The sequence below is a fragment of the Anguilla rostrata genome, chromosome 10 (assembly GCF_018555375.3).
Source record: "Anguilla rostrata isolate EN2019 chromosome 10, ASM1855537v3, whole genome shotgun sequence".
Lineage (NCBI taxonomy): Eukaryota > Metazoa > Chordata > Actinopteri > Anguilliformes > Anguillidae > Anguilla > Anguilla rostrata.
The window spans coordinates 28,621,957-28,649,437 of NC_057942.1; the positions used below are offsets into that span (position 1 = coordinate 28,621,957).

General features: G+C 47.4%; 5 protein-coding genes across 23 annotated transcripts in view; 2 read left to right on the plus strand and 3 right to left on the minus strand.

The window, feature by feature from the left end:
• The window catches only part of ubap2a (ubiquitin associated protein 2a), a 31,291-nt gene extending 25,462 nt beyond the window's left edge, over window positions 1-5,829 (plus strand). For 5 of the 10 annotated variants that reach the window (XM_064296385.1, XM_064296386.1, XM_064296387.1 and 2 more), the window contains 7 exons: window positions 219-269; window positions 377-458; window positions 966-1,337; window positions 2,601-2,702; window positions 3,198-3,283; window positions 3,584-3,775; window positions 4,976-5,829. In XM_064296385.1, the coding sequence (XP_064152455.1) occupies window positions 219-269; window positions 377-458; window positions 966-1,337; window positions 2,601-2,702; window positions 3,198-3,283; window positions 3,584-3,775; window positions 4,976-5,071 (981 nt within the window). In that variant the 3' untranslated portion in view covers window positions 5,072-5,829. The remainder of the gene's footprint in view (window positions 1-218; window positions 270-376; window positions 459-965; window positions 1,338-2,600; window positions 2,703-3,197; window positions 3,284-3,583; window positions 3,776-4,975) is intronic. The other 5 variants (XM_064296389.1, XM_064296382.1, XM_064296388.1 and 2 more) reach the window with 3 other exon arrangements.
• Window positions 5,830-8,114: 2,285 nt separating this feature from the next.
• LOC135233726 (uncharacterized) lies at window positions 8,115-8,384 on the minus strand. Its single transcript, XM_064297526.1, has one exon. The coding sequence runs from the start codon at window positions 8,382-8,384 to the stop codon at window positions 8,115-8,117; it is 270 nt and encodes an 89-aa protein (XP_064153596.1).
• Window positions 8,385-8,912: 528 nt separating this feature from the next.
• Window positions 8,913-17,211, minus strand: LOC135233148 (nucleolar protein 56-like). The gene is made up of 12 exons (XM_064296397.1): window positions 17,073-17,211; window positions 14,245-14,334; window positions 13,808-13,922; window positions 13,341-13,508; window positions 12,558-12,756; window positions 12,029-12,216; window positions 11,646-11,797; window positions 11,085-11,185; window positions 10,476-10,624; window positions 9,572-9,693; window positions 9,194-9,340; window positions 8,913-9,095 (listed from the first exon to the last, which is right to left on the minus strand). The coding sequence occupies exons 1-12, from the start codon at window positions 17,073-17,075 to the stop codon at window positions 8,928-8,930; spliced, it is 1,602 nt and encodes a 533-aa protein (XP_064152467.1). The 5' UTR covers window positions 17,076-17,211; the 3' UTR covers window positions 8,913-8,927.
• si:ch211-214j8.12 (uncharacterized protein LOC100000539 homolog) lies at window positions 17,088-21,820 on the plus strand. Of its 4 annotated transcripts, none has more exons than XM_064296395.1 (5): window positions 17,088-17,227; window positions 17,901-18,141; window positions 18,539-18,705; window positions 19,234-20,429; window positions 20,951-21,820. In XM_064296395.1, exons 2-5 carry the CDS (start codon window positions 17,919-17,921, stop codon window positions 21,330-21,332), a joined length of 1,968 nt encoding a protein of 655 aa, XP_064152465.1. In that variant the 5' UTR covers window positions 17,088-17,227; window positions 17,901-17,918; the 3' UTR covers window positions 21,333-21,820. The 4 variants fall into 4 exon arrangements, with proteins under 4 accessions (XP_064152465.1, XP_064152466.1, XP_064152463.1 ...); XM_064296396.1 differs by having other exon boundaries at window positions 17,097-17,227; window positions 17,904-18,141; XM_064296393.1 differs by having other exon boundaries at window positions 17,224-17,313.
• Window positions 21,821-25,717: 3,897 nt separating this feature from the next.
• Window positions 25,718-27,481, minus strand: part of LOC135233149 (CUGBP Elav-like family member 4) — a 54,211-nt gene continuing 52,447 nt past the window's right edge. For all 7 annotated transcript variants that reach the window (XM_064296403.1, XM_064296401.1, XM_064296400.1 and 4 more), the window contains one exon: window positions 25,718-27,242. The gene's annotated coding sequence lies outside the window, so the exon portion shown is untranslated. The remainder of the gene's footprint in view (window positions 27,243-27,481) is intronic.

Below are 27,481 nucleotides of genomic sequence, written 5' to 3' on the forward strand. Positions count from 1 at the left end.
GCCTACACTGTTCTTGCTTTGTCATCTTACGTTTAGCTTTTTCTGTGATGGTGTGTTCCATGTTTGATGTCACATTAGCCTAGTATGCTGCACTGTAAGGGCCTTTGCTAAATGCATGAATTATTGGTTAGTAGTGAGGAAAGCATATACGTGTGTGTGAGTGATACTCTGTCTTTGCTGTGCTGTGACGCCTGTTGCTGTTTTCCCCCCACCCAAAGCAGATTTACGGCTATGAGGATCTCCAGATGCTGCAGTCACGGCTGCCCATGGTGAGTCTGTGACCCTTGACCCCAGGCTGTGACCCTTGACCCCAGGCTGTGACCCGTGTGGGGCGGTGTTTGTGTGGCCGGGCCTCATTGCCGTTGTCTCTGTGCAGGATTACTACGGAATCACATTCCCTGGCCCAGCTGCTACACTGGCAGGCAGAGATGGGAGTTTAGCCAATACCCCTTACTCAGGTACGCTCCCCTGCTCTGCACACCCTTCAATTCCTTTCTCTCTAAACACACTTTTACACTCTCATTCACACACTACCCCTTACACTCTCATTCACACACTACCCCTTACTCAGGTACGCTCCCCTGCTCTGGAGTCTTACCTTACTGTCCCTCCCCTGCTCTCTAAACACACACATACACTCTCATTCACACACAAACGCTCACAGCCGTTCTTGTGCGCACGCCACCGCTACACCGTCCTTTCAGTTAAACGGCGAGCATCTCAGATGCAACGCAATATGCATCGTCCTTTCAATTCAGCAGTGATTCTCTCCCACTGACGGACAGACACGCGCAGACAGATCGCAGCTGTTGTTTCTGCCCTGCAGCTGTCGTTTCCCCTCAGTGACCACCTGGACCTTGTCAACGCCAACCTTCTTGTGTCCTCTTTAAAAACGGGGGGGGGGAAAAAAACAGTGAACCCCTGTTTTAATATGACTCTATAACGTCTATTCTGTCCGGTCGCAGGTGAAGTGACGAAGTTCGGCCGGGCGGACTCGGCCTCCCCGGCCCCGCCCACCAGCCTGTCGGCCCCGCCCCAGCAGGCCCCGCAGGGCCAGAGCGGGGCGCAGAGCCAGGCGCCCCAGCAGCAGGGCGGGCACGGCGGGCAGCAGGCCTTCCTGAACGCGGCCCTGCCGCCCGGCTACGGCTACACGGGCCTGCCCTACTACCCGGGCGTGCCGGGCGTGCCCAGCGCCTTCCAGTACGGGCCCACCATGTTCATGCCGCCGGCCTCGGCCAAGCAGCACGGCGTCGGCCTCGGCAACCCCTCCACGCAGTTCCAGCAGCAGCAGCAGCAGCAGCAGCAGGCCGCGTACGGGCAGCACACCTACGCCTCAGGTCGGCGAACGCTCCGAAAGCCCGCCTTACGCGCGTGTAACCGCTGATGCAATCAGGTTGCGCAGCCCACCAGTTGCGCTTGGAACACAGGCAAAATCTGCTTCACGCCAATCCACTCGCGTTCGCCTCAGGTGGGCTCGCCCGCAGCAGGAACGTTGGGCGGGAACGTTCCAGAAGGCTCCGCCCTTAGCGTTCATGTAACCGACGCGGATCAGCGGTCGCGCTAGCCCGCGAAATGCTGCGTCTTTGGAACGCTGGACATTTCTAAATCTGCTTTTTACACAGATTCACTTGCGTTCCGATAAAAATACAATTTTTGCCATAATATGCCAACTCACAATAATGGCACAATAAATGTATGTCGTTCATAATTTATTATGGCACTTGTAATAGAAGCGGAATGAAATAAGACAATGTTTTTGCGTTCTGATCAAAATTAATTTTTGCCATACAGGCTAATAATGGAAAAAAAACCCCTAGGAGTGATTTATGGTTTATTTACTCGTTGCGTAAGCTGCAGTGGCGTTCGCAGAAATACATTTTTGGACTGGCCTGTGAAAAACTGGGTAGGCTGACTTAGTAGGTTTTTCAGAATACTTTTCCCATACACTATGCCCAGCTCCAGCGGTTTAATTTATGACGCTACTGTATTTTTAACAGCAATGTAGTCATCGTCCTAACTATTCCAACTCTGCCGCCTTATGTTGGTACAAAAAAATATAATTATGTAAATACATTTTTCTTAAATCAATATTGCAGCAAGACTAAGTACGGAAGGAGAGTACAGGCTTCACATATAAACTCAAACCGACGTTGCAACACCCTCCCTACCAAGCGACCGGCTTCTAACAGGCACGACTTATTAGCCGATAATTAAGAGGAAGTAACTGAATTAAAATCAGATGGCTGTAGGCTGCAAAGTTGAGAGAAAAACAAGGCCATCAAACTTAAAAACCCATGCATCTTTAAAAAGCTATCTAGAGCCAGACACCTCCTTGTTTTATTTTTCATTGAAATGAAGTGCTCTGTGCTACCACTGCCGTGTAAATATTAACAATCTATAAACGACGCAAATATCAGACACCAAAGACGATTGGCTCAAAGAAGTGGGAGTAATCGTTTTGTTGTGGTTCAAGTCTGGGTCATCGTCTGGGGCAATCAGAGTGGTGGTGCTTCTCTGGCTGATTCACTCTGATTGGTTTATTGTGGTACAGAGTGCGTTTAGGGACTGACCTACCCCCACCCCCCCACCCCCCCCGGCAGGGTTCGATGATCTGTCGCAGGGCCCAGGAGACTACAGTAAAGGAGGCTACAGCAGCTCCTCTCAAGCACAGGCCAAAGCTGCTTCAGCCAGCCAGGGGAAAGGTGAGAACACACGCACACACTCGCGTGCGCACGCTCGCACGTCATGTAGTCTTCACCCCGCTCTGTCTCTCCATTTTACGGTCTGTAGTGCGGTTGCGTAGGTCTGTGTTGCAGTCGCCTGGAACTGCAGTGTGGTTGGGCTGGTCTGTAATGTGGGTGTGTACTGCGGTTGTGTTGGTCTGTTGTGCGGTTGTGTCTGTCTGTCTAGTACGTTTGCATGGGTCTGTAGTGTGGTGATCTGGGTCTGTAGTACGGTTGTGTGTCCATAGTGTGGTTGCGTGAGTGTTGTGCAGTTGAGATCATCTGTGGTGTGGTTTTGCCTGTGTAGTACGGTTGCGTAGGTCTGTAGTGCGGTTGTGGGTCTATAGTCTGATTCGGTTGTGTGTGTCTGTAGTGCGGTTGTGTGTCTGTAGTCTGGTTCGGTAGTGGGGTTGTGAGAGTCTGTAGTGGGACTGGAATACTGAGGGACTATAACACTGATAAACCTCAGTGAAGCTCTTCCGTTTCCCACAGGAATCTCTGTGACCTCCAGCAACGCCGGAGTACCAGACATGACCACTTCTGTTTACAACAAGACCCAGGTGAGAGCCCGTCTGTACCCTCAGTCCCTGACCTCTGCAGCTTCAGGTGAAACTGGAGTCCAACTGATCAGGCTGGGGTTGCCAGGATAATTCTTAAACAGTTATTTATAACTGAAGGAGTGACACTGCAGTTTCCCCTGTGCCCTTTACGTTATTACATGACATTAATGTAGCAGAGGCTCCTGTCCCAAGCAGCTTACAGTGTTAGAGAATGGAGGTCCATTCATATGTGTTTATGAGCAACAGAGGATGTTTAATTGTCAGTTTTTGTTACTTCACCCCCCCCCCCCCCATTTGCAGTCCTTTGACAAGCAGGGATTCCACACCGGGACCCCCCCGCCCTTCAGCTTGCCTTCGGCGCTGGGAGGGACAGGACCCCTGAACCCCGGTGGAGCCCCCGGCTACGCCCCGGCGCCCTTCCTCCACATCCTGCCTGCGCACCAGCAGCCCCACTCCCAGCTGCTGCACCACCACCTCACACAGGATGGCCAGGTGAGCCGCTAGGCTAATATACCTTTATACACCTCACACAGGATGGCCAGGTGAGCCGCTAGGCTAATATGCCTTTATACACCTCACACAGGATGGCCAGGTGAGCCGCTAGGCTAATATACCAGAGTACCGGGTAGCTTATATACCTTTACACACCTCACACAGGATGGCCAGGTGAGCCGCTAGGCTAATATACCTTTATACACCTCACACAGGATGGCCAGGTGAGCCGCTAGGATAATATACCTTTATACACCTCACACAGGATGGCCAGGTGAGCCGCTAGGCTAATATACCTTTATACACTTCACACAGGGTGGCCAGGTGAGCCACTAGGCTAATATACCTTTATACACCTCACACAGGATGGCCAGGTGAGCCGCTAGGCTAATATACCTTTATACACCTCTCACAGGATGGCCAGGTGAGCCACTAGGCTAATATACCCGAGTACAGTGTAGCTTGTATACCTTTATACACCTCACACAGGATGGCCAGGTGAGCCGCTAGGCTAATATACACGAGTACAGTGCAGCTTATATACCTTTATACACCTCACACAGGATGGCCAGGTGAGCCGCTAGACTAATATACCCGAGTACGGTGTAGCTTGTATACCTTTATACACCTCACACAGGATGGCCAGGTGAGCCGCTAGACTAATATACCCGAGTACAGTGTAGCTTGTATACCTTTATACACCTCACACAGGATGGCCAGGTGAGCCGCTAGACTAAAATACCCGAGTACAGTGTAGCTTGTATACCTTTATACACCTCACACAGGATGGCCAGGTGAGTCGCTAAGCTAGTTTTACCTGAGTACCATGTAGCTCATATACCTTGACACACCTTAAATTTACTGTGGTGGTCTATATACTGTCCCCTTGCAAACCATTGGAATAATGTATTGGACAGCTGAATGTGACTGGTTAAGACACCCTAAACAAAAATCAATGTGCAGTGGTGTTTCTGCTTCATTGAAATTACGTTACAAGCCAAGTATATATTTCATTGATCTAATCAGCTGCATACCAGATTCCCTGTGTAGTGCCAGAGAACTTTAAGCCATCTATACACACACCTCAGCGTGTGTTCCCTCACCTGTCTCTGCTTTGTGGGGACTGTCCTCCACACTTGCACACCCCCACCTCTCACACAGCACGTTGCCTGAGTAACGCGTGTCTGTCACCCTCTGCAGGGCGGCCCAAGCCAGCGCAGCCAGTCCAGCAGCATGCAGCAGAAGACCCAGGTCACCAAGTCCAGCTACGGTGGCTCCCCCTACTGGGGAAACTGAGCGGGGGGCCCCATGTGACCTCCTACCTCTGTGTACCCCAAGAGAGGGGAAGGAACGTGTACTGACTGGTCAGATCCATTTGTGGTGTAAAGCTAAACCCACACACCCACACATACATACATACATGCACGCACACACACACACACACTACCGACACCCCCTCCTTTAAACCCAGCTCTCATTTATTTTTCCTTTTTTCCTTTTTTTTTTTTTTTTGCTGTCGTTGTACATGTAAAATATTTATGTATGTATTTATATATATACTGTATATGTAACAGTAGGACAATGTGGTTTCTGCATTTTTGTTTTTGAAGGATGTTTTTGTTTACTTTTTTTTCCAAAAGTTGTAGAAAAGATGAAAGTGCATTAAAAAGAAAAAAGAAAACTTAAAAGGAGAGAACTTTAAAAAATATAACTTTTTAAAAATAAAGGGGGGGGGGGGGCACTGGCTAGCACCATGAAAAATGGGATTTTTTTATACACTATAAATGATGGAAACTGTCATTAATATACAGGTCATTTTTTAGATTTTTTTTTTTTTTGTTGTTGCCTGGGTCTTCTAGAGTTTGCCCATTCTTAGTCAAAGGTGGTGGGGAGTGGCTGCTGATGCCGACTCCCATGCTCCTTGACTGGCAGTACATCCTCAATGGGGGAGGGAGTGGGGGGGGAGCAAAAAACAAATCACTGGTCAGTTTGATATTTTATTTCATTTTAACCCTTATTGCCCATCAAATAAAAATTCTGAACAGTTTACAGAATGTCTGTGATTCATTTAACTTTCATGCAAACTTGCAGCAATATTGCACCACACACACGGTTGTGGACTGGTCAAGTTAATAGATTTGAGCAGATCAGGGTAAAAAATGGCAAAATTGGTTAAAGGGGTAAAAATTTAAACGTGTGTTTGTACATAAACCTAGCTTGATACTGGATTCCCTGGTATCCAGTTTGGGACTTCTGGCTGCAGGATCCTCAGAGCCCAGTGAATGATTTTTCAAAATAAAAGCACTCCAATAAACATGCTGGGGAAAATTTAGTATTTTTTATTTTTAAAGTTTTCAAAAATAGTAGCAACAAAATATTTACAGTTGTGCCTTGCAGGAACCCTTCTTACTGCCTCTCGAAAACATGTATATGATGGACTTTTACAAACATTTTTTGACAGTTTTTAAAGTAGTTTCCTTTATGCATTGAAGAATAATGGCATGAACGAGACTTTTTACAAAACTTTATTAAGCAGCCTAAAAAAAACACCATTATGGATGCATCTACATAATACAGGAATGGTTAAAAAAATGTCAGCGCAGTGCAGCAAATTTCTTTGAACCCATCAGAGAACTGACCCTTGCTTTTTTTTTTTGTTGATGCAAAGCACTCCTTGGATCTGGCTTTGTAACTCAATCACGTTTAGCAGGCTGACTTCTCCACAAGAGGGAGCTATTGGCACTAAAGTAGCTGAATGGTGCTTTGCATCAGCGACACTGTGTGTCCTTATCCACTGTCACAACCAGAGGAAAAAAGGTGTTCTGATGGTAGTACTCTCCAGGGTCCCAGATGGAATCGGTGGTGGTGCAGCTAATGAAGAATAAAACTGAAGCAACTGATGCAGCTTTACCAGAATATTTGGATTAAGGTTCAGATGCAGATTCAGCTCTTATGGAAACCCAGCCCACAGATTTTCTTGTCTTAGCCAGTTAAATTATTTGGTACAGTTTCCTTTTATAGTTTATCAAAATTTGCACCAATTTCTTCATCTTGAACACAGCACTGATTGACTTGATCCCTCTCTACCCTAGTGGGATGTGGCCAATAGAGTTCCCCCACTATGGATTCCTGTTGACTAATGACGTAGTCCAGAGTCATGTTATCTAAAGACTACAGATCCCAGCCTGCTCTTGGAGCAAGTGCCTTCACCCACTGAACCACTCTGGAGTCTGTGCTGAAGCTAGAGAGGCAGGCCCAATTACACAAGTAACTACCCATTTGTTTTATAGACTTAACATTCATCTGCAGACTTTAGTCCATCAATATTCATTTGAATTCAAGACGGACGGTGCAATTACAAACCGCTGCCTTCCGAAGAGCCGACAGAGGAAAGCGACTATCGGCGCGACTGGCTTATGGTAAACAGCAATCATATTTTATAGCCAGCCTTTTGAAAATGCAAATATGCACATCTGACGGCGCTAAATAGATCAAACTCCCGTACTTCTACTGCCGAACTTCTTTATTATTCATAAAATTTACGATTATAAGCAATGTGGGGAAGCCACTTCCCCAAAAATCTGCTTGGTTAAACCAGTAAGTGATTGCAATCAAGGGTATTATTGTGAAAGGTTCTTTTAACAAAAGCTCAGTTTTGGCTGATCAAAACATGCAAAAAACAGTACTGCCATTTCGGAGGCTCAGTTACTACTGTTACTAAAACCCTACCAATGTAGGTGGGGGTTAAAATACAGAAAAAGACGATGTGGGAAATCCTTATACAGACTCCTCCGCATGAAATCAGGTTAGATATACCTTGAAATTTGCTGAAAGTAAAATGTTTCCGTGAAAATCTTCATTTCAGACTCAAAGTAGCTGTGAAACACTGGAGAAGTTGTGAGTTTAGAAGTGGGTGATTCCTAGAAAAAAAACTGTTACAAATATCGTCAGTTTTAGAACAGGGAGCAGCAACAACACCATTGCTGATTTCTCACAGTTGAACATGAAGTGTTTGAAATGGGTAAGAATTGATGCTTCGTGCACCTGACAGCCATGGACTACATGCACATTCACACAGGAACCACTGATCACATGGACCCTGTGACCACACAGTCCCCTGGCAGCCAATTAGGAGCGTCAGCTGATGGCGGAAAGGGATTTTAATCCAATTAACACTTGACACTTGAGCCTTGGGAACCGCAGTCCAGACCGTTCTGATTGCCGATAACGTTTCTATAAACAAGCAACACCTTAGCACAGCTAGGACGTCACGGGAGCTTTAAAATAAAATCATCGGAAAAGCTGTGAAGCGCGCCTACCACATCGTTGCGGACGCCCTCTATTCGCCCGCCTCCTCCGCGCCTTTATTCTTCTTCTTCTTCTTCTCCGCCGAGGCGAACTCCTCTGCAGCCGTGGGCTCCGCCTCCATCGCCTCGCTCTTTCGCTTCTTCTTCTTCTTGGCCGGAGGCTGGTCCTCCAGTCCGTTTTCCTCAGGCTCCGCCCCCTCCTCCGCCTCCGCCGTCTCCACCGTCGCTGTCGCTTCCTCCTCCTCCTCCAATTGCTGCTTCTTTTTCTTTTTCTCGAGGGTTTGCAGTCCTGGTCGCCTCATTCCCTGGGAGGACGATATACGTAACTAGTACTAGCTGTATACAGTGTCTAGAACTCCGCCTCCTCCGCCCCCCTGTTCAGCGCTTGTCAGTTCCCCATCTCAGCCTGTTCTTTTTCTGTCTTCTTCTTATTTCTGTTCTGCCTATTCTTCCGCTGGGAGGGGACGGATAAATAACGTAACTAAGGATATAGCTGTGATAACAGTGGAGAGAACTGCCTGCTGCCACTTCTTGTTACTTGCTATTTGAGGGTTCAGGCCTGGTTCTTGCTCTGAGCCTTCTCATTCTGTTTTTGCTCTTTTCTACCACTTTGTAAAATGTCTTGGTGGCAGTTTCCTGCAAAAAGCGCTATACAAATAAAATTGATCTGATTTCATATGACTTCCTTACACCCTGCAGTCTGCTGCTTTGGCTACCCACCGCATTGGCCTGAGTCTCCCTCCCACTCTTGGGTGGTAGGGCAGAGGGATGCCCTGTTGGACGTCACCCTCTCTCCTTCGCTAAAACTCCTCCCAGTAAAGCACGGCCCCACAGAGCTGCCACCCTCATCTCCATCCTGAGGTCCGGCGATGGACTGGACCCGGCTCTCGAGAGCGCCCCCTAGAGTCCGCGTTTGTCGCGCTGCTCACCTGGTCTATGCTCTCTGCCTCCTCCTCAGCCTCCTGCTTCTTCTTCTTCTTCTTCTTCGCGGGAGGTTCTGTGTCCTCGTTCTCCTGTGGAGAGTAACGAGGGTGGGGGGGGGGGAGGTTAAATGCACTCTGCTGTAAACTGCACACACACCCTCTCCTCAGAACCACAGACTGTTCCTGACCTCTCCGTTCAGCTCCGCCTGCTTCGCCTCGCTCTCCTCCTCTCCCTCGGCCGTGGACAGGGCCTCCAGCCTCTTCCTCTCCTTTTTCTTCTTCTTCTTCTCTTTCTTCTCCAGCTTTCGCTTGATCTCCGCTGCCACTTCTGCCGCCTGGAGAGCGATGGGGAAGTAAAGGGTATGCAGTGACCCTTGCCTGAGGTGAGTTTTCCCCTTCACCGTCCATTATTTTTATCATTACGATGAGGACTACAATTACTCCTATTATATCATCACATCATCACTATCCTTACATCCAGTAGGTCATACTCCACTGAATGGCCAAACATTATAACCATTTATGACCGCTTATAACAGTTCACGGGCGGACGGGTAAGTGCTTACCTGGCCCACCGCCTCCTTCATGACATCCAGGTTCTTGCGCGGTGCCTGGCCCGTCTCATAAAAGGACAGGCGCTCCTCCACCTGGTCCCGCAGCTTGTCCCCAAAAACACTGGTGGGGACCTCTACGGGACAGGACAGATGGAGAAAAGGAGGGAGGGGGCGTGGGATGAACGAAGGAAGAGGGAGAGATGGGTACAGGGACGGAGACGAGAGAGAGAAAGGAGAAAGAGCGGATCGGACAGAGGGAAACGCACACGGGCAGGGAGGTCAGTGATTGGCCGTAGCAGAGAGACGTGTGTGGCTGCGGATGACCACAGGTGTGGCTCAGTTTAAATCTCTCAACATCCACCCGAAGGTGAGATACTGTTGACGAAAAATATGAGCATCACTGCACACAGCCTGAAGACACCCCTTCTACTGCCCCATTCCACTCCACCCAACTTCCCTCTGCCCCATTTCACCCCACCCAATTTCCCTCTGCCTCATTTCACCCCACCCAATTTCCCTCCGCCCCATTCCACCCCACCCCATTGCCCTCCGCCTCATTCCACCCCACACCACTTTCCCTCACCCCATTTAATTCCATCCCCATTTCACCCCACCCCATTTCCCTCCGCCTCATTTCACCCCACCCAATTTCCCTCCGCCCCATTCCACCCCACCCCATTGCCCTCCGCCCCATTTCACCCCACACCATTTCCCTCCACCTCCATTTAATTCCATCCCCATTTCACCCCACCCCATTTCACCCAACCCCATTTCCCTCTGCCCCCATTTAACTCAATCCCCATTTCACTCCAAATGCCCAAATATTCTTAGGGTTCCAAGGTCTTGGCCATTTCATGCTCTAACTGCCACCCGTCCCACCTGGTGCGCTATGCCCCACCCACAGCCCCGCCCTCACCTGAGAAGCAGTCGATGCGCGAGGCGATGGAGCACTTGTTGGCCAGGTAGCGGGAGATCCGGCCTTTGTTCTTGGCGGCTGCGCGGCCGATGAAGGTGGAGTGGAAGATCAGCCCGTATTTGGGCGTGTTTCCCCGAGTCTTCAGAGCCCTGGACGTGCAGGGAACGGCGGTACAGTCAACTCTCAACACCCCCTTAATCTGGCCCAACTTTACAGCTCATAATTGTGCAAGTGATTTTAAACATCTGCATTTTTGTTTTTAATTACTGATGGCAAGATAAATTTCCCCACTGGAAATCAAAGTATATTCCATCCCATTACGTTCTGTTGTATTCTATTCTGTTCTGTTCCATTCCATTTGAATCCATTTCATTCTATTCTATTCTTTGGGACTGCATCCTCTCTGGGGTCAATTCATTTCAATTTATTAGTTGACAAATTCCTATAGAACATTCTGGACTTTCCAATAACTACATTTTCTGAACTGTAGTAGAACTGAACCCATCCCCCCTGCAGCCTTACAGAGCACACAGTGTGCTTCAGTTTAAAAGCGCACACTCCTCTCTTTCAGGGCTCTCATTGGCTGTGCCGTGGGGGCGTGGCCAGTACCTGAACAGGGCCTTCTCCGCGCCCAGGATCTGCACGGTGGAGGCCGGGTACTTGGCCAGGTTGGTTAGGCTGCCGGCGTGAGAGATGAGGCGTGCCCCGACCTGAGGACCAGACCAGCTCACGGTCAAACACACGCCCCACCCTGTATCACAGCAATGTGTTCCTCTAGTGGAGGTAGGGGAAGATAAGAGAGGTGTGAAGGGCAGGGCCGATGGCCAATCACAGGTACGGTGAAAAGTGAGAATGGGAGGTCTGATAGCCAATCACAGGTAAGGTGAGACGTAAGAATGGCAGGCCCCATGACCAATCGCTAGTAAGGTGAGAGGGAGGTGAGAAGGGCAGGGCTGATGGCCAATACCAGGTAAGGTGAGACGTGACAATGGCAGGTCTGATGGCCAATCACAGTTAAGGTCAGACATGAGAATGGGAGGTCTGATGGCCAACCACAAGTAAGGTGAGATGTGAGAATGGGAGGTCTGATGGCCAATCACAAGTCTGATGAGATGAGGGAATGGCAGGTCTGATGGCCTATCACAGGTAAGGCGAGAGACAGGTGCGTACCACTTCCCCTATGAGGGCAGCCAGGTTGGGGGCCACCTGGCCCATCTTGGAGCGCAGGTACTCCTGCAGCTCCCGCCGGTACTCGTTCAGCGAGATGACCCGGCTGGAGAAGCTCTCGATGTTTATCAGGTCGATGGGGGAGATGTCCATACCTGTGGGTGTTGGGGAGGAGAGACACATTAGTGAGCCTAACAGTCATTAGAGCAATTCAGTCATCAGAGCCCATTCTGGGGCCATACTTATTTACTTCTCAATAAGGATTTCCCAGGATGTCTGACATCCAACTGCACGTTTAATGCTATTAGCATAAATATCATACATGTGTATGCCACATATATATACATATAAGGGTAGTGGACCAAACCGGGCATGGCAGGACTGACCCATGGAGCTGCGGGAGGCTTCCAGGATGGACTGGGCCTTGGCGCTGTCCATCACCACCGCCTCCAGCGCCTCCAGGCTCTCCTCCGACAGCTCCTTCCTGTTCCCGATGAGCCGCGCCAGGCGGCAGTACATGGAGTTATCGCTCACGATCTTCACCAGCTCCGGGAAGTGGTACCCATACCACTCACTGCAGAGTGAGTGAGTGAGTGAGAGAGGGAGAGAGAGCGTGTGTGAGTGAGTGAGCGAGCGAGCGCAATGGAGGAGGAGTAAGGAAAGTATGTCAATGAGTCTGTCTATGGGAAACAGGTGTGTTCCCACAACCATTACCCCCATACCCACTTCACTTGCAGTCTTTTTACATGAAATGTCAGGTCATCATCAGAGTTTGGTCATTAAATACAAGCCATGAAATCTGAAAACTGTTTCTGACATTCACATTCTGAAGAAGGCACAAGGGAAAGGACAGCCATATGGGGAGAGTGTGATAGGTGAAGAGAAGGAACGACAGAAGGAGAGGTGTGGGCCTACCGCACTCTCATGGAGAAGGTGTTGATGTCCTTGTCCAGCTGGTCCAGTAGAGCGATGGACTGGATGATCATGTTGTCGGCCCGGTTGACGTTGAACTTGACCTTTGCCCTGGAGTAACTGTGGCCCAGGCCCAGCTGGGCCTTGGAGGCTGCCTGGGCCGTCAGCCCCTTCACAAGATTGTGGAAGTGCAGACGCACGCCTGAGGGGGAAGCAGGGCATGATGGGTAAGGAGGAGACAGGAAGTGAGGTAATCACCTGCAAGAACTGGGGGAGCGGAGGGCTGCTTTGCACTGTCCGTCAATTCCACTGTGAAAAGGCCACTGAAAAACTCCTTCCACTGACTGGATAAAATACAGGCCCACCTAAACATCCTTTTGTGTTCACTGACACTGCTCTATAAATCTTTTTTTTAAAGCCAGAAAATTATCCCATCGAAGAGTAAGGTTTTTAGAATGCTTTCTCAAAATTTTACATCAGTGTTCTAGAACTCCACCAGTAGTGATTCTTATATCATCATTAGAATGTTCAGTTAAGAACATTCTATCACATTGTGATTTTACACCTTAAAGGGTTAAAACAGCGAGTCACACCCTTTATTAGTGATAGAAGGGGAGGAAGCAGAAAGATATGAGCCTTTAACCTCTCACAGTGGGGTATTACACAGGCAAAAGACCATCAACGTTCAGTTCATCAAAAGGAGGAAATACATGGTCAGGTCACTATAGAGTAATCCAAGCAGGATTTGACTGTGATGACATCATGCCCCTGGACCCCTCCTCTTACCTCTGAGTAGTTCAGCGACCACGCCCCCGGTCTGACAGGAGAACCCAAGCTCCTCCTGCAGCGCCGCCCCGATCTTCGCGTCACCCACCCCCAGCAGCGTCTTCTTCTTCTTCCCAGCAGGGGGCAGGTTGGTCTCCAGGAAGAGCTTCAGGTCTGCGTGCACAACTCCTGAGCAGGGACAAGACGGAGTGCACTTTCTTTATAATAGGGGACGGAATTATTCTCTCTGTGTTTCAGATGTATACAATGTCATCATTATAACCATTAATCATTATCCAAGACAAACATGGCGGATGTAAAAAAGGTGCAAATCAATCAACAAACTGTCAATATCTTACTCTCTAAGATCAGGACTCCCTATCCTGTCTGGGAAGGGAGGGACGTGCAGGTGAAGGCTTTTGTTCTAGCCCAGCCCCGAAACTCCAGTTTAAACTACCTGACCCCTGGGTCACCCTCCGTGCCCTCACCCTCAGAGATGGCATTGATGTTCTCCAGTGCAGTCTGCGCTGACTTGAAAGGGAAAAAGGCAGCGAGCTTCACCACCGTGTGGAACTTCCCAATGTTCAGGATGCTCTCCTCCACCTGGAACAGCAGTTAGTCAGAAAAACACAGTGAGCTTAGTGAAAACGTAATGGGTAAACCTACTACTGCATACACGACTGCTGCCCCCATGCACAGTGGTCACAAAACTAATTATACATAATCTAGATAGGTCACTAACTGGTACGCTTGAATTCTATTCAACCTTACAGCTTAATCCAAACAGTTGTAATAGATACTGAAATATTCTGAAAACGAAAGAGCACTGTTTTACACCGGCCTAACACAGACGGAACAGAAACTGCGATCTGCACATCGGATAAAAGGGGAAGAAAGAACGAGCCGCTTATGGACGCCGCGTGACCTGTGGCAGCAGCATGCCGATCTCCTCCACCTCCTTGACGGCGAGGAGCGCGTAGCCTGCAGCATGCTCGAACAGAACATGCAGCAGCACCTGGGGGGACAAAGAAACAGAGACGGTCAGGTAATCGGCTAGCGCTAAATGAAGCTAAGCAGGCGTGGATTTGGCTAGTACTTGGATGGGAGACCTCCAGGGAAAGCGACGTTGCTGACGAACATGGTGTCAGCAACATCTTCCTTGTGGAAGGTACTATGCTCTGGATCAAGTGTGCCCGGTCCCGATTTTCCGCCTACACACCATCGCTCATTTTGCGCGTTCACGAGAGTCGCCATCTTGTAAACGGGTTGTCCCAGAAATGAGAGTGCCAAATTTCTGCAAGTGGTATTGGCTGTCTGGCCCTCTGACATTTCTCTGCTGATCCAGCGGGCACTGCGTTGCTTAATGCCGCTACTGCATGCTAAAGCATGGCAGAACTAACCACACTCAAATGTAGTTTGATTGTTGTGTCGTACCTTTTCAAAAGACAGTTATCATGGTCATCATGGTACTGCCTTCTTTGCAAACAAGTGCAGTCTCAAATTATGCAAATTTTGTTGAGTAAAGTGTACCGACAACACCCATCTAAATTGCAGCAATCATTATTTGTAATGCAAATGTGGCGGTTCAAAGTAGCCCACTGTGCCCAACTTTTAAGAGATATTCTTTTAAGAGGTGATGATTTATTACTGATAATTCATTCTTTGTGAATTCCGATCAGGGGCGCCGAAGCAGACCAAAAGTTTGTCCAAAGCCTGCTGGTTTTTATGCTCCATAATGACTGGAACCTGGATGCCAGCCATTGTGGCCCTTACATCAGTGACACGTAAATGGTAAATGGACTGCATTTATATAGCGCTTTTATCTAAAGCGCTTTACAATTGATGCCTCGCATTCACCAGAGCAATTAGGGGTTAGGTGTCTTGCTCAGGGACACTTTGACATGCCCAGGGTGGGGGATCGAACCGGCAACCCTCCGACTGCCAGACAACCGCTCTTACCTCCTGAGCTATGTCGCCCCTGCATAATTATATATACCTATAATTAAGTGCAATTTAAAACAGAGTGGTGTTGGAGGTGACTTGGGACCAGGCCAGGGCATTCTCAGCTGAGGTCCTGACTCACTGAGGTCATTAAAGACCCTATGACCCTATTTTCCCTAAAAGAGTAGGGGGGGGGGGGGTTCAAAACTGGCTCCACATATCCAATTGGCTACACAATCCCTTGCATTCCTACCCACTTTCATTTCCCAGAACTGAAGCACAGAGCCATTTGCTTTGCTCAGTTTTATCCAGGTCTAGCTTGAAGGTGAAGATGGCAAGTTTGGAAAAACTAATCGCAGGTCACTTTACAAGTCAACACCAGAACACAGTACAATGGCAGAGTGAAGAATGAACAATGTAGTTAACCAGAGGTTTTATAGCAGCGGTCTCCAACCCTGGTCCTGGAGAGCTACAGGGTCTGCTGGTTTTTGTTTTCACCTTAAAATCAGCACCCAATTGAGACCCAAGACACCAGGTGAGTTGAGTTAACTGTAATCAACTGCTCTAATTGATTCATGAAGTGCAGAGTCACTATGAAAACCAGCAGACCCTGTAGCTCTCCAGGACCAGGGCTGGAGACCACTGTTTTAGAGTCACATTCTAAGTTTGCCAAGTGCTTGGTAAGAGCCCAGTAATGAAAGATTCTTGACACCTTAATACCACACATGGCCTTGAGCAGCAAGCTCTATATAGTACACATCGCAAACATAAATAAATATCTCATAATCGATCTCCCAAGACCTGAGCTACATGTGCATTAATACATTCTACGAAGTAATCACGTCATGCTTAGACAGACACAATAACAAGCAACTGAAACTAAACCAGGAAACGCCCCACAATGCCACATGACGGGCTGAACCACGTGTGCGACGTAACTAGCTGTATTAGTTGACTGACAGATTTATAAAACCCCCAAAAAAAGAAAAATAATCTTCCTGAATATTCCTTGACAGAAACACCGAAATGACGGTGACTGGAATTTACAATTATAACAATTATACGGCCAGCAACCTACTGTAACTTAAAATGACAAACTGAAATTAGCAAAGGCGACACAGCAATCTCTTGTACACTGTGGTCCCTGCGGCTGAAATTTGAGCTAGTTAGATCTGAAGGTCTTCCTGCCAAGAATCGTAGCTTGCAAACAGAGAACAGACTGCAAGTATGACCGTAAACACACGTGTATTTCTACATGTCGAAAAGCTCACAACACCAAGTCAATACCACAGAAAGTGAGCTTTCTATTTAGCGATTTGCCTGTTAATGGTATTTTTGGTATATCTGGCACGTTTGCTAGTATCGAAACATTTCCAAGATGACAAATGGGTGTTTTGATCTAAATATGAAATTGCACTCTGCGGCCTTGTTTACATCTTGCTGCAAACAAGCTGCAATTGTGCAAGAATTAAATGCATTGGTTAGAAACGGTGCACAAGGTTAGAAACGGTGAACAAACGTTCACTGACTGCACACTAACAAAAACTGACCATGGAAACGTCAATTATTAGATAGCTACTTAGCTGAACACCACGCCTCAGCACGCTAATATTGGCTAACCAGCTTGTTTCAAAGCGTGGGATTTAGCTAAAACTTGCGTGCAGGTAATTTCTTGCTCGCAGTATTTCTACTCAGACCTTAAAACACACGCGATCATTTTAGAAAATGCAGAAATTTTAGAACGATTCTGCGGGGATTTTTTGCTTCTCGTTTTGTTCATCTATGATGTGTCTATATACTAAAGTTTCTCACCATAATTAAAAACTTTTCGGGTCTCGTATGTTGCACCACCTCGCTTCCTGTGCCTGATCTTGCTCTCAGTTCTCGGTAAAAAAAAGTCTCGCGCGAGTATCGCGACTTCGCGAGATTTCACATCGCAAGCTGGGGGCTCTGGTTGAACTGACAGGGTAGGTTGTGGTATCCTGCCCAGTTACAATGCATCTAGTTTTTGGTGTCGTTCACATGTTTAAAAAATACATTAACAATGCAAATGGTAATGCGTTCGTTTCATTTGGTATTTGAATGTTTAGAGTTACAGCGTGTTAGGCCCTATTTCCTGACAGCAATAGAGTAGCTAGCTAGCAGCTAATTTAACTAGTTATTGGTAACTAACTATCGATCGCTCGCTAAAGTTAGTACACCACACGGGTTACGTTCACAACACCCTTAGTTAATTGTACTGTATCTATGGAACTTCTTAAAATGCTTTATACAACAATCTAACGTTATTATGGTTTATCTGGTCGTGGCATAAAGGTAGCTTTTTGTAATTTACAGCTTTGTCAAACATATATCCACCACTTGTTTCAATGTGTGTGATTACGCTTCAGCAGATATAAACACATATGTTTAAATAAGTATAAATATGTTATTGAACCCGACAGTATATACATTCATTAGTCTTCAAGGAAGTTGATACAGGGCAAACGACCTGGAATCACTGATCGGATTAATGAGTGTGACGTCACATGTCTTCTTCATATGTCTCATCATGTGACTATTTTTTTCATGTTTCGAAAGCCAACAGAGCAGCAGTGATGTATTAGTAAGCAGAAGTATATATGTTTTTTTATTTATCAGCAGAACAGTAGGTTAGAGATGCCGTTGTTTCGAGCATCTCAGTCTGGCACGGTCAAAGGAGGACCCCAGAAGAGGAAGATTAAAATCGCCAGGAGGGAGGAGAGGGGCTGTGGCTCTCTGGCCAGCTTGTGTCTGTGGAGCCTGGCTGAAAACATGAAGAATGTCTGGACCAAAGACTACACCCAGAAATACATGGATCAGTACTGCTTCCGCTACGTTATGGGGCCGTTCAACATGCTGCGTGAGCTTCAGCCATCCCGTTCTGTCTGTTATGATCGTGTGTGTGTGGGTGGGTGTGTCTGTCTGTGGGTGTGTGCGTGTGCGCGTGTATGTGTGCAATTGCATCGTGATTTTTCCTCAAATGTATTACAAATTTGTACAATTAATTTGTTTCCTAAATTGCACAGAGTAGCAGTGCACTTGGAAAATATGAAAATGACTATAATCAGATGTGTTCACCGTGGCAGTCATTTTTTTCATACACTGGCTTTTGTGAGTTTCTGGTGTCACTACACTGTACAAACTACCTCTGAACATACAGTTTTAGGAACTCTTTCTTTCTTTCTCTCTCTCTCTCTCTCTCTCTCTCCCTCTCTCTCTCCTTCCTCCCTCTCTCCCCCTCTCTCCCTCTCGTCCAGCTGGGGATCTGGTAGAAGAGCTCCTCTCCATCCTCTCCTCGCGCAGCCTCCTGACCCGGGGAGCCCTGCACCTCCTGCTGTTGCCGCAGTTACAGCGCCTCTCCCTGGCGGCCTGCTCCAGCCTGGTCACCCCCAGCCTCTGCCACCTCATTGGGGTGCGGTGCCCGGTCAGTGTGGGGAACCCCGAAAACTCCTGAGTGGAGCTGGCCCAGCTATTTCCTTAGGAGTGTTTGTTGCGCAGTTGTACTTGTTTTAAATATAAGGTATTTAAATGAGTTTGCTCATTTACGTATTGACATAATTTAAAGGTATAAAGCTGTATAGTACCAGGTACAGAATGTTGTGTAATGATGGTGCCTGTTCCACTCTCTCTGAATTGCTGCTCTTTCTACCCTAATTATATTAATAATTTTTTATCACATTAAATTCAGTTAATTAAATTCAATAATGATTATTGGAAGAAGAACTGGAGCACTATTGGCAAAGCATATAGAAAACATCTAATAGAAAATTCTGACTCTCTCTCTCTCTCTCTCTCTCACATACACACACACACATATGCTCTCTCTCTCTCATACACACACACACACACACTCTCCTCTCTCACACACACACACACACACACACACACACACACACACACACACACACACACACTCTCTCTCTCTCTCTCTCACACACACACGCACACACAGTCCCTGTTGTGCTTGGACCTCTCTGGCAGTCAGCAGCTGTGCTCTCCGGTCCTGTGTGAGCTGATAGGGGGACTGCCCGCCCTGCGCTCTCTCTCCCTGGCGGGCACCCAGTGCGACGGGCACGTCGTCGGGACGGCGGCGGCCCGCTGCCCGGCCCTGCGGCACCTGGACGTGTCGCGCTGCCACCGCCTGGCCCCCGCGGGGCTGCTGTCTCTGGCCTATCGGCCCGGCGCCGGGCCAGGCGGCGGCTACACGGGCCTGGGCCTGCGCAGCTTGCTGGCCCTGGACTATCGGCCCGGCGCCGGGCCAGGCGGCGGCTACACGGGCCTGGGCCTGCGCAGCTTGCTGGCCCTGGACATCGGGTTCGGGGAGGAGGAGGAGGACCGGGCCTGGGTGGCGGCCTTCCTCCTGCTGGCCCTGCCCCTCCTGGCCCGGGCGGCGCTGGAGGAGCTGGGGGAGGCCTGCCGCCTCGTCGCCGGGCGGGATTTCGGCCGGGGCGACGGCCTCGCCGCCCGGGCGGGGGTGCCGGGCCTCGGGGAGGTGTGGGGGTGCAGGCTCAGGGGGCAGATCGGGGGACAGGGGGTTTCGGACAGAGGGGAAGACGAGGGGTGGGCGCAGGGCATGGCCAGCGAGGATGAGGATGAGGATGAGGAAGAGGCGGGGGAGGCTGAAGAAGCACTGAGGAAAAACGTGGGGAGGAACGCATCTCGGAGTGAAGGACAGAGTGGTGCGGGGGAGGGGGACCCCAAAAAGCAGGTGACCCTGTGTCTGCAAGAGGCTCAGGGGGTGACCGTCGGGGCTCTGAGGGAGGTCGGCCAGATGTGCCCAAATTTGCGCTCCCTCGCCCTCGTCGGCGAGGAGGGGGCGGGGCGGCACGGCGCCCGGGCCATGGGCCAGTGGGCGGGGCAGCTGCACGGCCTCTCTCTCCAATTGGCCGGGGGCCTGCGGGAAGCCCTGCCCCTCGTGCAGGCCGTGGGGGCCTCCCTCGCCTCGCTCACTCTCGAGGGGATCAGGATGGACGGCAACGCCTCTTTTCTCCAGCTCCTCCGCGCCTGTCCCAAGCTGAAGACTCTCCACGTTCACACCGAGCCCCCCAGCAGCACCGAGGAGGAAGAGGAGGAGCAGGAAGAGGAGGCTGTGGAAGCCAACCTCCGAGATGCGCCCTGCCTTCCCTTGCTCCAGTCTCTTAAACTCAAGTGAGTTTAAAGTGTAAGCCAGGAGGGGTCGCCAGACTGGTCTTTTTTCTGTTTACTTTGTACACAACCAGACAATATAAAATATAATACTCTCTGTGGATACATGAAGCATGAGGCAACCCCAGTGCAACTTTAGCCACAGACATCTTACCCAGTATAGCTGCCTGTCACTTGCATGGACTTGATAGTTTATAGAGCCATTACAGTTCCTGTAGACCTGTAGATGTGTTTGTATTTGAGATACCTCATCCCAGGGCTCTAGAGTGGTCCCATTCTAGGAGGCTTTGCTCCTAAAAATTGATGTGTGCTGAAGTGCAAAAATTATTTAGGAACACATCTTAGGGGTGCATTAGTCCTACATTTTTCAACTTAGGAGCACATGTGCTTCTTGGAAAAAATGTTAGCTTCGAGCCCTGTAACCCATTAGATGCTGGTGAAATTCAAAAGCACTTCTGAGGTTTCTGAGAATTCTCAGTGAAGCTTTTAGTTCCGGAAATGTAAGATGTCTTTCTCTTCTGCAGCTTCCTCTTAGACCAGGGGCAGAAGAGGCCTGTCATGTCCTGGAGGGCCCTCAGGTGGGTGCTAGTGGCCTTGCTGGGCGGATCCCCCCTGCTGGAGAAGGTCTCCCTGGCCGCCTGCCCCTGTCCGCTGGACGACGCGTTCCTCGCGGTGCACCGTCGACCCCCCGCGCCCTCCGGACCCGCCCCCCTGCAGCGCCTGCGTGACCTCAGCGTGGTCCGCTGCGACGTTTCCGAGGAAACGGTCCAGCTCCTGGTGTCCACCGTTAACCGCCTGTCTTTCCTGGACCTGAGCGGGTGCTGGCCTGTGACTGCCAGCTGCATTATGCAGTTACAGAGGATGGCCACCAGAAGGTGCTATCCCCTCACTGTTGTCTGGACGTGATGCTGGATGTATTCAGGAAAATGCTGTTTTTTATGGATATTAAAATGGTTTTTATTTAGTTATAGCAACACTATGGCAACGGTTTTAACAGTGAAACTGTTTAACGGAAATTTTACTTTTGGATAAAATGAATTGTCTGAGGACACAATGTTTGTGTGTGTGTGTTGTATGCATGTATGTATCTATGTATGTATGTATGTATCCTGCATTTATCTTTAGAAATGTGCTTCATGTATCATTTGAAATGAAAAAATTAAGCTTAACGATAAAGCATCAGAATATGTATGTTCTGGTGCCTTACAGCAAAAGAGCAAACGCCAAAAAAAGCAATAGTAATTCCAAACCGCTGAATATTTTATATTTGATCATGCAGTATCTTTAGAAGATTAGATGTACATTCAATTTTTTTTTGCATTAATTTCACAGATTGTCTGGTGTATCTGGGGAAAAATGAACGCGACTGAATAAAGAGTTTTGTGTTTACAGCATATGTGGTCAGTTGTGGGGCAGTGCTCTCCAAGATGTCCCTGAAGCCTCTCTGTAAATTCAGTGTCATCTTGCTGTCTCCTGAATCTGTGTCTGCATTGGGTACTTCCTGGAATTTTACGCTTTTATTTTTCAAGCTCTTAAAAAGAGTTTTAGTGTGTTTTCCCAGCAGCCTCTCTTCACGGTCCCATCTCTTCTGCACCTCCGTACCCCCGCCAGGAAGGCAGGTTCGCTGGCTGTTTTCCACGAACGTCTGAAGATTGCACCTCAGCCACTGTTTCCGTTAATAAATAATAACAAACACCCTTTATTTTACAGGTTTTTTTATCTTCTCTGGCTTCATAGTTTATCCGATAATTTTTCAGCAGCATCTGTCTCAGTGTGATAGTGTCATAACTACAACTACGCCTCCCATTCCATTCAGCCCCCCTCCCCCCCCCCCAATCCCATGATCTGAAGACATAGGGCCCGGGTGGGGGCTATGTGCAGGCGCGTCAGTGCCCCCACCCGTCACCGAGAAACAAACACATTTTCTGCCCCCTTGGCGAAATACTCCCCAAGCTCAGCCTGATTGGCGTAGCGACCAATCTCATTTCTTATGTGTATACGGAGACGCGTAGTCATAAATCAGAAAAAAAACTATCGATTGAATCCCGGCCACGTCTCTCTGTGGTGAACAGGATTCGCACCGGAGTCAGCACTGAGGGGTTTGTCGTGTACATGATATAGGCTACAGTTTATGCTTTTTGCTGTTTGTTTGTCCTCTCTTCACATGAGAAGTTCACGTTGCGAATGATTATTATTATTTTTTTGTTGGCTTCTGACTAAAGGCTGTTTCCACACGCTGTGTGGCTGTTGTAGGGGCGGGGGGAGAGAAGCGGGACGCTAACAGGGACAAAAGCGCAGCAGATATCTTTCTGAAAGACGCCCCGCGCGTTCGCAGAGACCGTCTGCTGAGCTGAGCGGTGTCACGCTGCCTAAGAACATTCCGGAAAAGAGGCCACTTAAGGGGAGGTACCACAGGTGAATGGGTGGGGGGGGGGGGGGGAGAATTCCTTTCCTCCAATCAAAATCACATTTTATATTTTGAATGTGGACACAAATGCAAACGTTTTTTGGTATTATGACTTTTATTTTTTTTAGGAACATATGCAAATTATCTCATGAATAATTTAAAAAAAGACCAAATTTGCATATTAGCTAAAACACTTTTTTTTTTCTCAGCGGATTAAGTCAGAGTTCAAGTGATGCTGACTGTGTAGCCCCACCGTCCTGGTAATGACACTGGCTTAGGACATCAACTGAGTAACTTGAAGCATCTGCAGTCCCGTACATACATAGGGTATGTGTTTCTCAAGGCCCTGCATATGGTACATGTAAAATTATATCCTCAGACCTATTTGTTGCTTGAAGCACTACACTCTTAGTCTCCCACTTGCACCTGCACTTAACATTGTGTAGTATGTAGGTATTCTAAGTAAGTGATGTATTAACAGCTACTATTGGTTGTGACCCTAATGATATAGCATTGGCTCATTGTTGCCTGAAACTATTTACATGCACTTGTGTAAGTTGCTTAGGACAAGTTAGTCTGCTAAAAATATACATATAAATACATTTATTTCCAACAATCTCTGGGGGGAGGGCTTGCATTTGGCTTGACTGCAGGTCCCAACGACCCCACATCACCCCCACGGTTGATTAATGTGTCTCTCTGGTGTAACTTCGTGGAATTAAAGGTGTTTAAAGATTTGTCTGCTCCCCAAAGAAATTGTGTTTGAGGAAGTGCTGGTGAATAATTTAGCATGTGCCCTGATTGATGGTGGAGGGAAAGGCCCTTGGGTCAGGTGGGTGGTTGGGTGGGATGGGGTGGGGGGGGATGGAATGTGTTTGATGGGAGTTTTGAGCAGGAGAGATGACAAAATGACATGCGATTACAAAAAAGAGGGGTGAACAGCACAATGTTGAACCTTCCTAATCATTTCCTGCCCTCACCGGTCACTTCCTGCTCAGGGGCCTCTCAGCCCCCCCCCCGCCACACTGAGGTAAGGAAGCATGCACATTCACACACATGTATGCGCACAAACGCGTAAGATGTCATTTTTCAGCCTATCAAATGAACTCCATTTACACAATGCAGTATGCAGAAGAAGGAACGAAGCTGCAGACCCTGACAGAGTTGGTATTATCCAACAATGAATTTTAAGTCTGTTGAAGTAATACTTGTTATTTGGCAGGATAGTGTCATCGGTACGGGGCGATGGCTCGCATTCAATGGCTTAATTACAGAAGCAAAAGGGCCTGAATTCACAAGGTGCTATTAATGTCTGTGGAGTAATCTAGCTCATCCAACAGAACCATGTATGTAACAGCTCACAACTGTAGCATATGCATATGACATATGACAGGGAATCAGCAGTATAATCTGGCCACCTATAGATGGCAGTATAGCACTTTGGTGCATGTACTGTATACACACCAGCGAGTATCCAGATGCAATTTTAGGATATGATGGCTTCATAAAAGCATTGTGAAGGACACCTATCTAATCTTATTCTGAAAATGGCTAAGTCCTCGATCTTAATTGTGATATTAATGTGCATGTCTAATTTACTCCTTGAAATTTCAAGGCCACTGAAAACTGGAAGGCATTTAATTGAACTTCCCAAGGACACTTTCCCCCAAAAAAACCCTTTTTAAGGGTTAAGTTACAGTGCCCCTGAGAAGATTCCTTTTCATTCAGTGCTGTCACTGTGTGTGTGTGTGTATGTGTGTGAGAGAGAGCATATGTGTGTGAATGCGTATGTGTAAGAGTATGTGTGTGTGTGTGTGTATTCGCATTTGTGTGCGTGTGTGCGTGCATGAGTGTAAGCATGTGTGGACCTGTGTGTGCAGTCTACATGGGTGTGATGATTGCATGTGCATGTATCCACATGTGAGTATGCATGTATGCGCATGTTTGTGTGTGCATTAATATCTAACCTGCATGGATGCCAGTGGGTATAGGATAAAACGACAATCCGTGAATAAGATAGGAGAAGCCAACAGATATCATAAATAGGGCCACCAGTTTGTCTCCCCTTGTTTTCTTGCATTGCACTTCAGCTCCCTGCCAGCTAGAAGTCACGATAGCCTCTTTGTCAAGCCCCTGCTCACACAATTATCTCATTTGCACCACCTCAGTAATGTAAGCTCATGAAGTAATTGGCACTATTTTAGCACAGATGATGATGAAGGACAACAATATTTACAAGCGACACTCACATGTTAAATTCAGTTTGATTACTTACTACCATGGACACGCTGCTGTATTTTTAAATGTTTTACAGGGGCGTGACAGTGAGAAATGCCCACAGTAAAAATGAGAGCAGTTATATAACATTTAACTTGCACAAAAAAAATAAATTCATGATTCAACTAATTAATTTGTCCTGGTCCTGGAGAGCCGCAGAGTCTGCTGGTTTTTGTTTTTTCCTTAAGATTAGTGACTGATTCAGACCCAACAAACCAGGCAACCTGAGTTAACTGTGTAATCAACTGCTTTAACTGTGTAATCATCTTGCTGTGCTACTCAAGTTCTGAGTATCTAAAAAAGCCAGCAGTCCCTGTGGTTCTCCATGACCAGGACAGAGGACCACTGACTCAGACTTTTTAATAGCATTTGAACTTTCATCCATGTTCTCTTTCCTTCCTGACTCTCCCCATATTAGAACAACTCATTGTTTTTCTCAGTTAGAAACAATACAATTAGTCAGTTGACTGTGAGGTTTGAGTGCCTATGGGGACGCCTGGCGGATATAACCAGTGAAATATGAGTTTAAATCCCTGCAGGTCACATGATGGAGACAAACTTGTGGCCCTAATCGTAAAAGAGAGTGAAAGAATGAGAAAAAGAGAGATCACACAACCTGTTTTTCTTTGAAACTCATCTCTGAAAACTTTCTGTTGTTTCAAATGACATATAAGCGTATTTACAGGTACACATAGACGCACATATAAATGTACATGTGCAGCTGAGTCAGCACATCTTTCCAGTAAAGAGCAGAATGCCTGTAGGTTGTCAGCTGCCAGAATTACAGGTCTTCCTCGTTTTATCCTAGCAGCTCAGCAGAACTGTTTAAAACTCCAGCTAAAATCTACAAAAAAATTACAGATCTATATATAAGGTTCAATAGCCATTCTATATACACACACACGTGTAAAACATATGCCTATATATACATTTAAGTGCATGAGGAATATATGTATTCATATACACAGACTTATTTTTTATTTTTGCAGGTCCTGTATGGGTCTGCTGTACATATGTTTATATAAACCTTTTCTTGTGTGTTTGTCCTTGTATACATGATATGATTTTTGTATGATTGTTGGGTTAAAAGTTATCAAACGTCAGGCTGCTGTACTGAAGGAAAGATATGGTCCCCCCCCCGCTTTAATCCTTTGAAATAAAAAGGGACAGAGGGAGATAAATGACCCTAGGATTGATATTGGGCTGTAATTGTGAACAAGCTTTCGTGAATGTCCTTCATGGCAACACTGGCATCCTGTACAGCAGCTGCAAGTATCAAACAGGGAACAGTTCTTATTTTAAAAAGCATATCAGCGATATATTAACTTTACAATATTTCTTTTCTTTTTTTTTTCAAACATAACTCATCAAAGCCGTTTGCAAACAGCAGTAGATACGGAAATGGTCCAACTGAGCTGCAGCCGCAAGTCTTTGAGTGATAAAAATGCTCGGTCCTTTGGTCCCAATAATAGCTAAGGAATGATGAGTAAGACTCCATGGAGACTGTTGCTAAGAGTCAACATGGTAACAACGTCCCATGGAAACGGAGAGGCACTCCAAGTAAAGATGGCTGATCCGGGTCACATTGACCTGAAAAAAGGTCTGTAAGCCTCTTAAAAAAGATCATTTCCCAGTCTAGGAAGGAGAAAAAAACAAAAGAGCACAGTTCTGTGTGTTAGCTTCTCCAAAATAGTTGTCCTTTTTTTGAATGCGTAAAAACTATGCTTCCTCTGTGGAGCTTTTTTGTTTTGCCTAGTTGTTCTTTTTGTTTGGTCTGGACTTGTCCGGTTGTATGCATGGTCTGCTCCCCGCTGGTCTTATTAGTTTCTATTTTATTTGTACTTAGGAATTCAGAAGTGCTTTGTCCAGATTTGGAGAGATCTGATTGGTGGACGGGTTTGGGGGTTGCCCCCCCCAGGTTCCCACATAGGCACCTGTCAACGGTTCCCATCTTTGCTATTATCTGTTGATTAGGTCCAGCAATGACAGTTAATTTGATCCTTTCAGGCCAGTTCCAGATCCTCGCTGCTCCTGTATCTCTGCATTCTGCATTCAGTATGCGTAAATTTATTTATTTAAGTTTTTACATTTTTTTTTTAGTTTCCCAGGTAAACAACATGCATTTCAAAAACCTGGAAGAGAAAGGAAGACATACGTCAGTGCTGGAACCCCAGACCATGAACTAGCCACTGCAAACCCTGATACTGTACAACAGATTTATATTAGTTTATTTTTTCAATATCTTTCCTTCAAAAAATCTGGCTGTCCACCCCTGTAACCAGCCTGCTATTTAGTGCACGCGTCAGCTGAAACTGAAGTAAATTAATCGGTGAACAGGTTGACCAATCCAGCAACCAGCTTGCCTGAAACA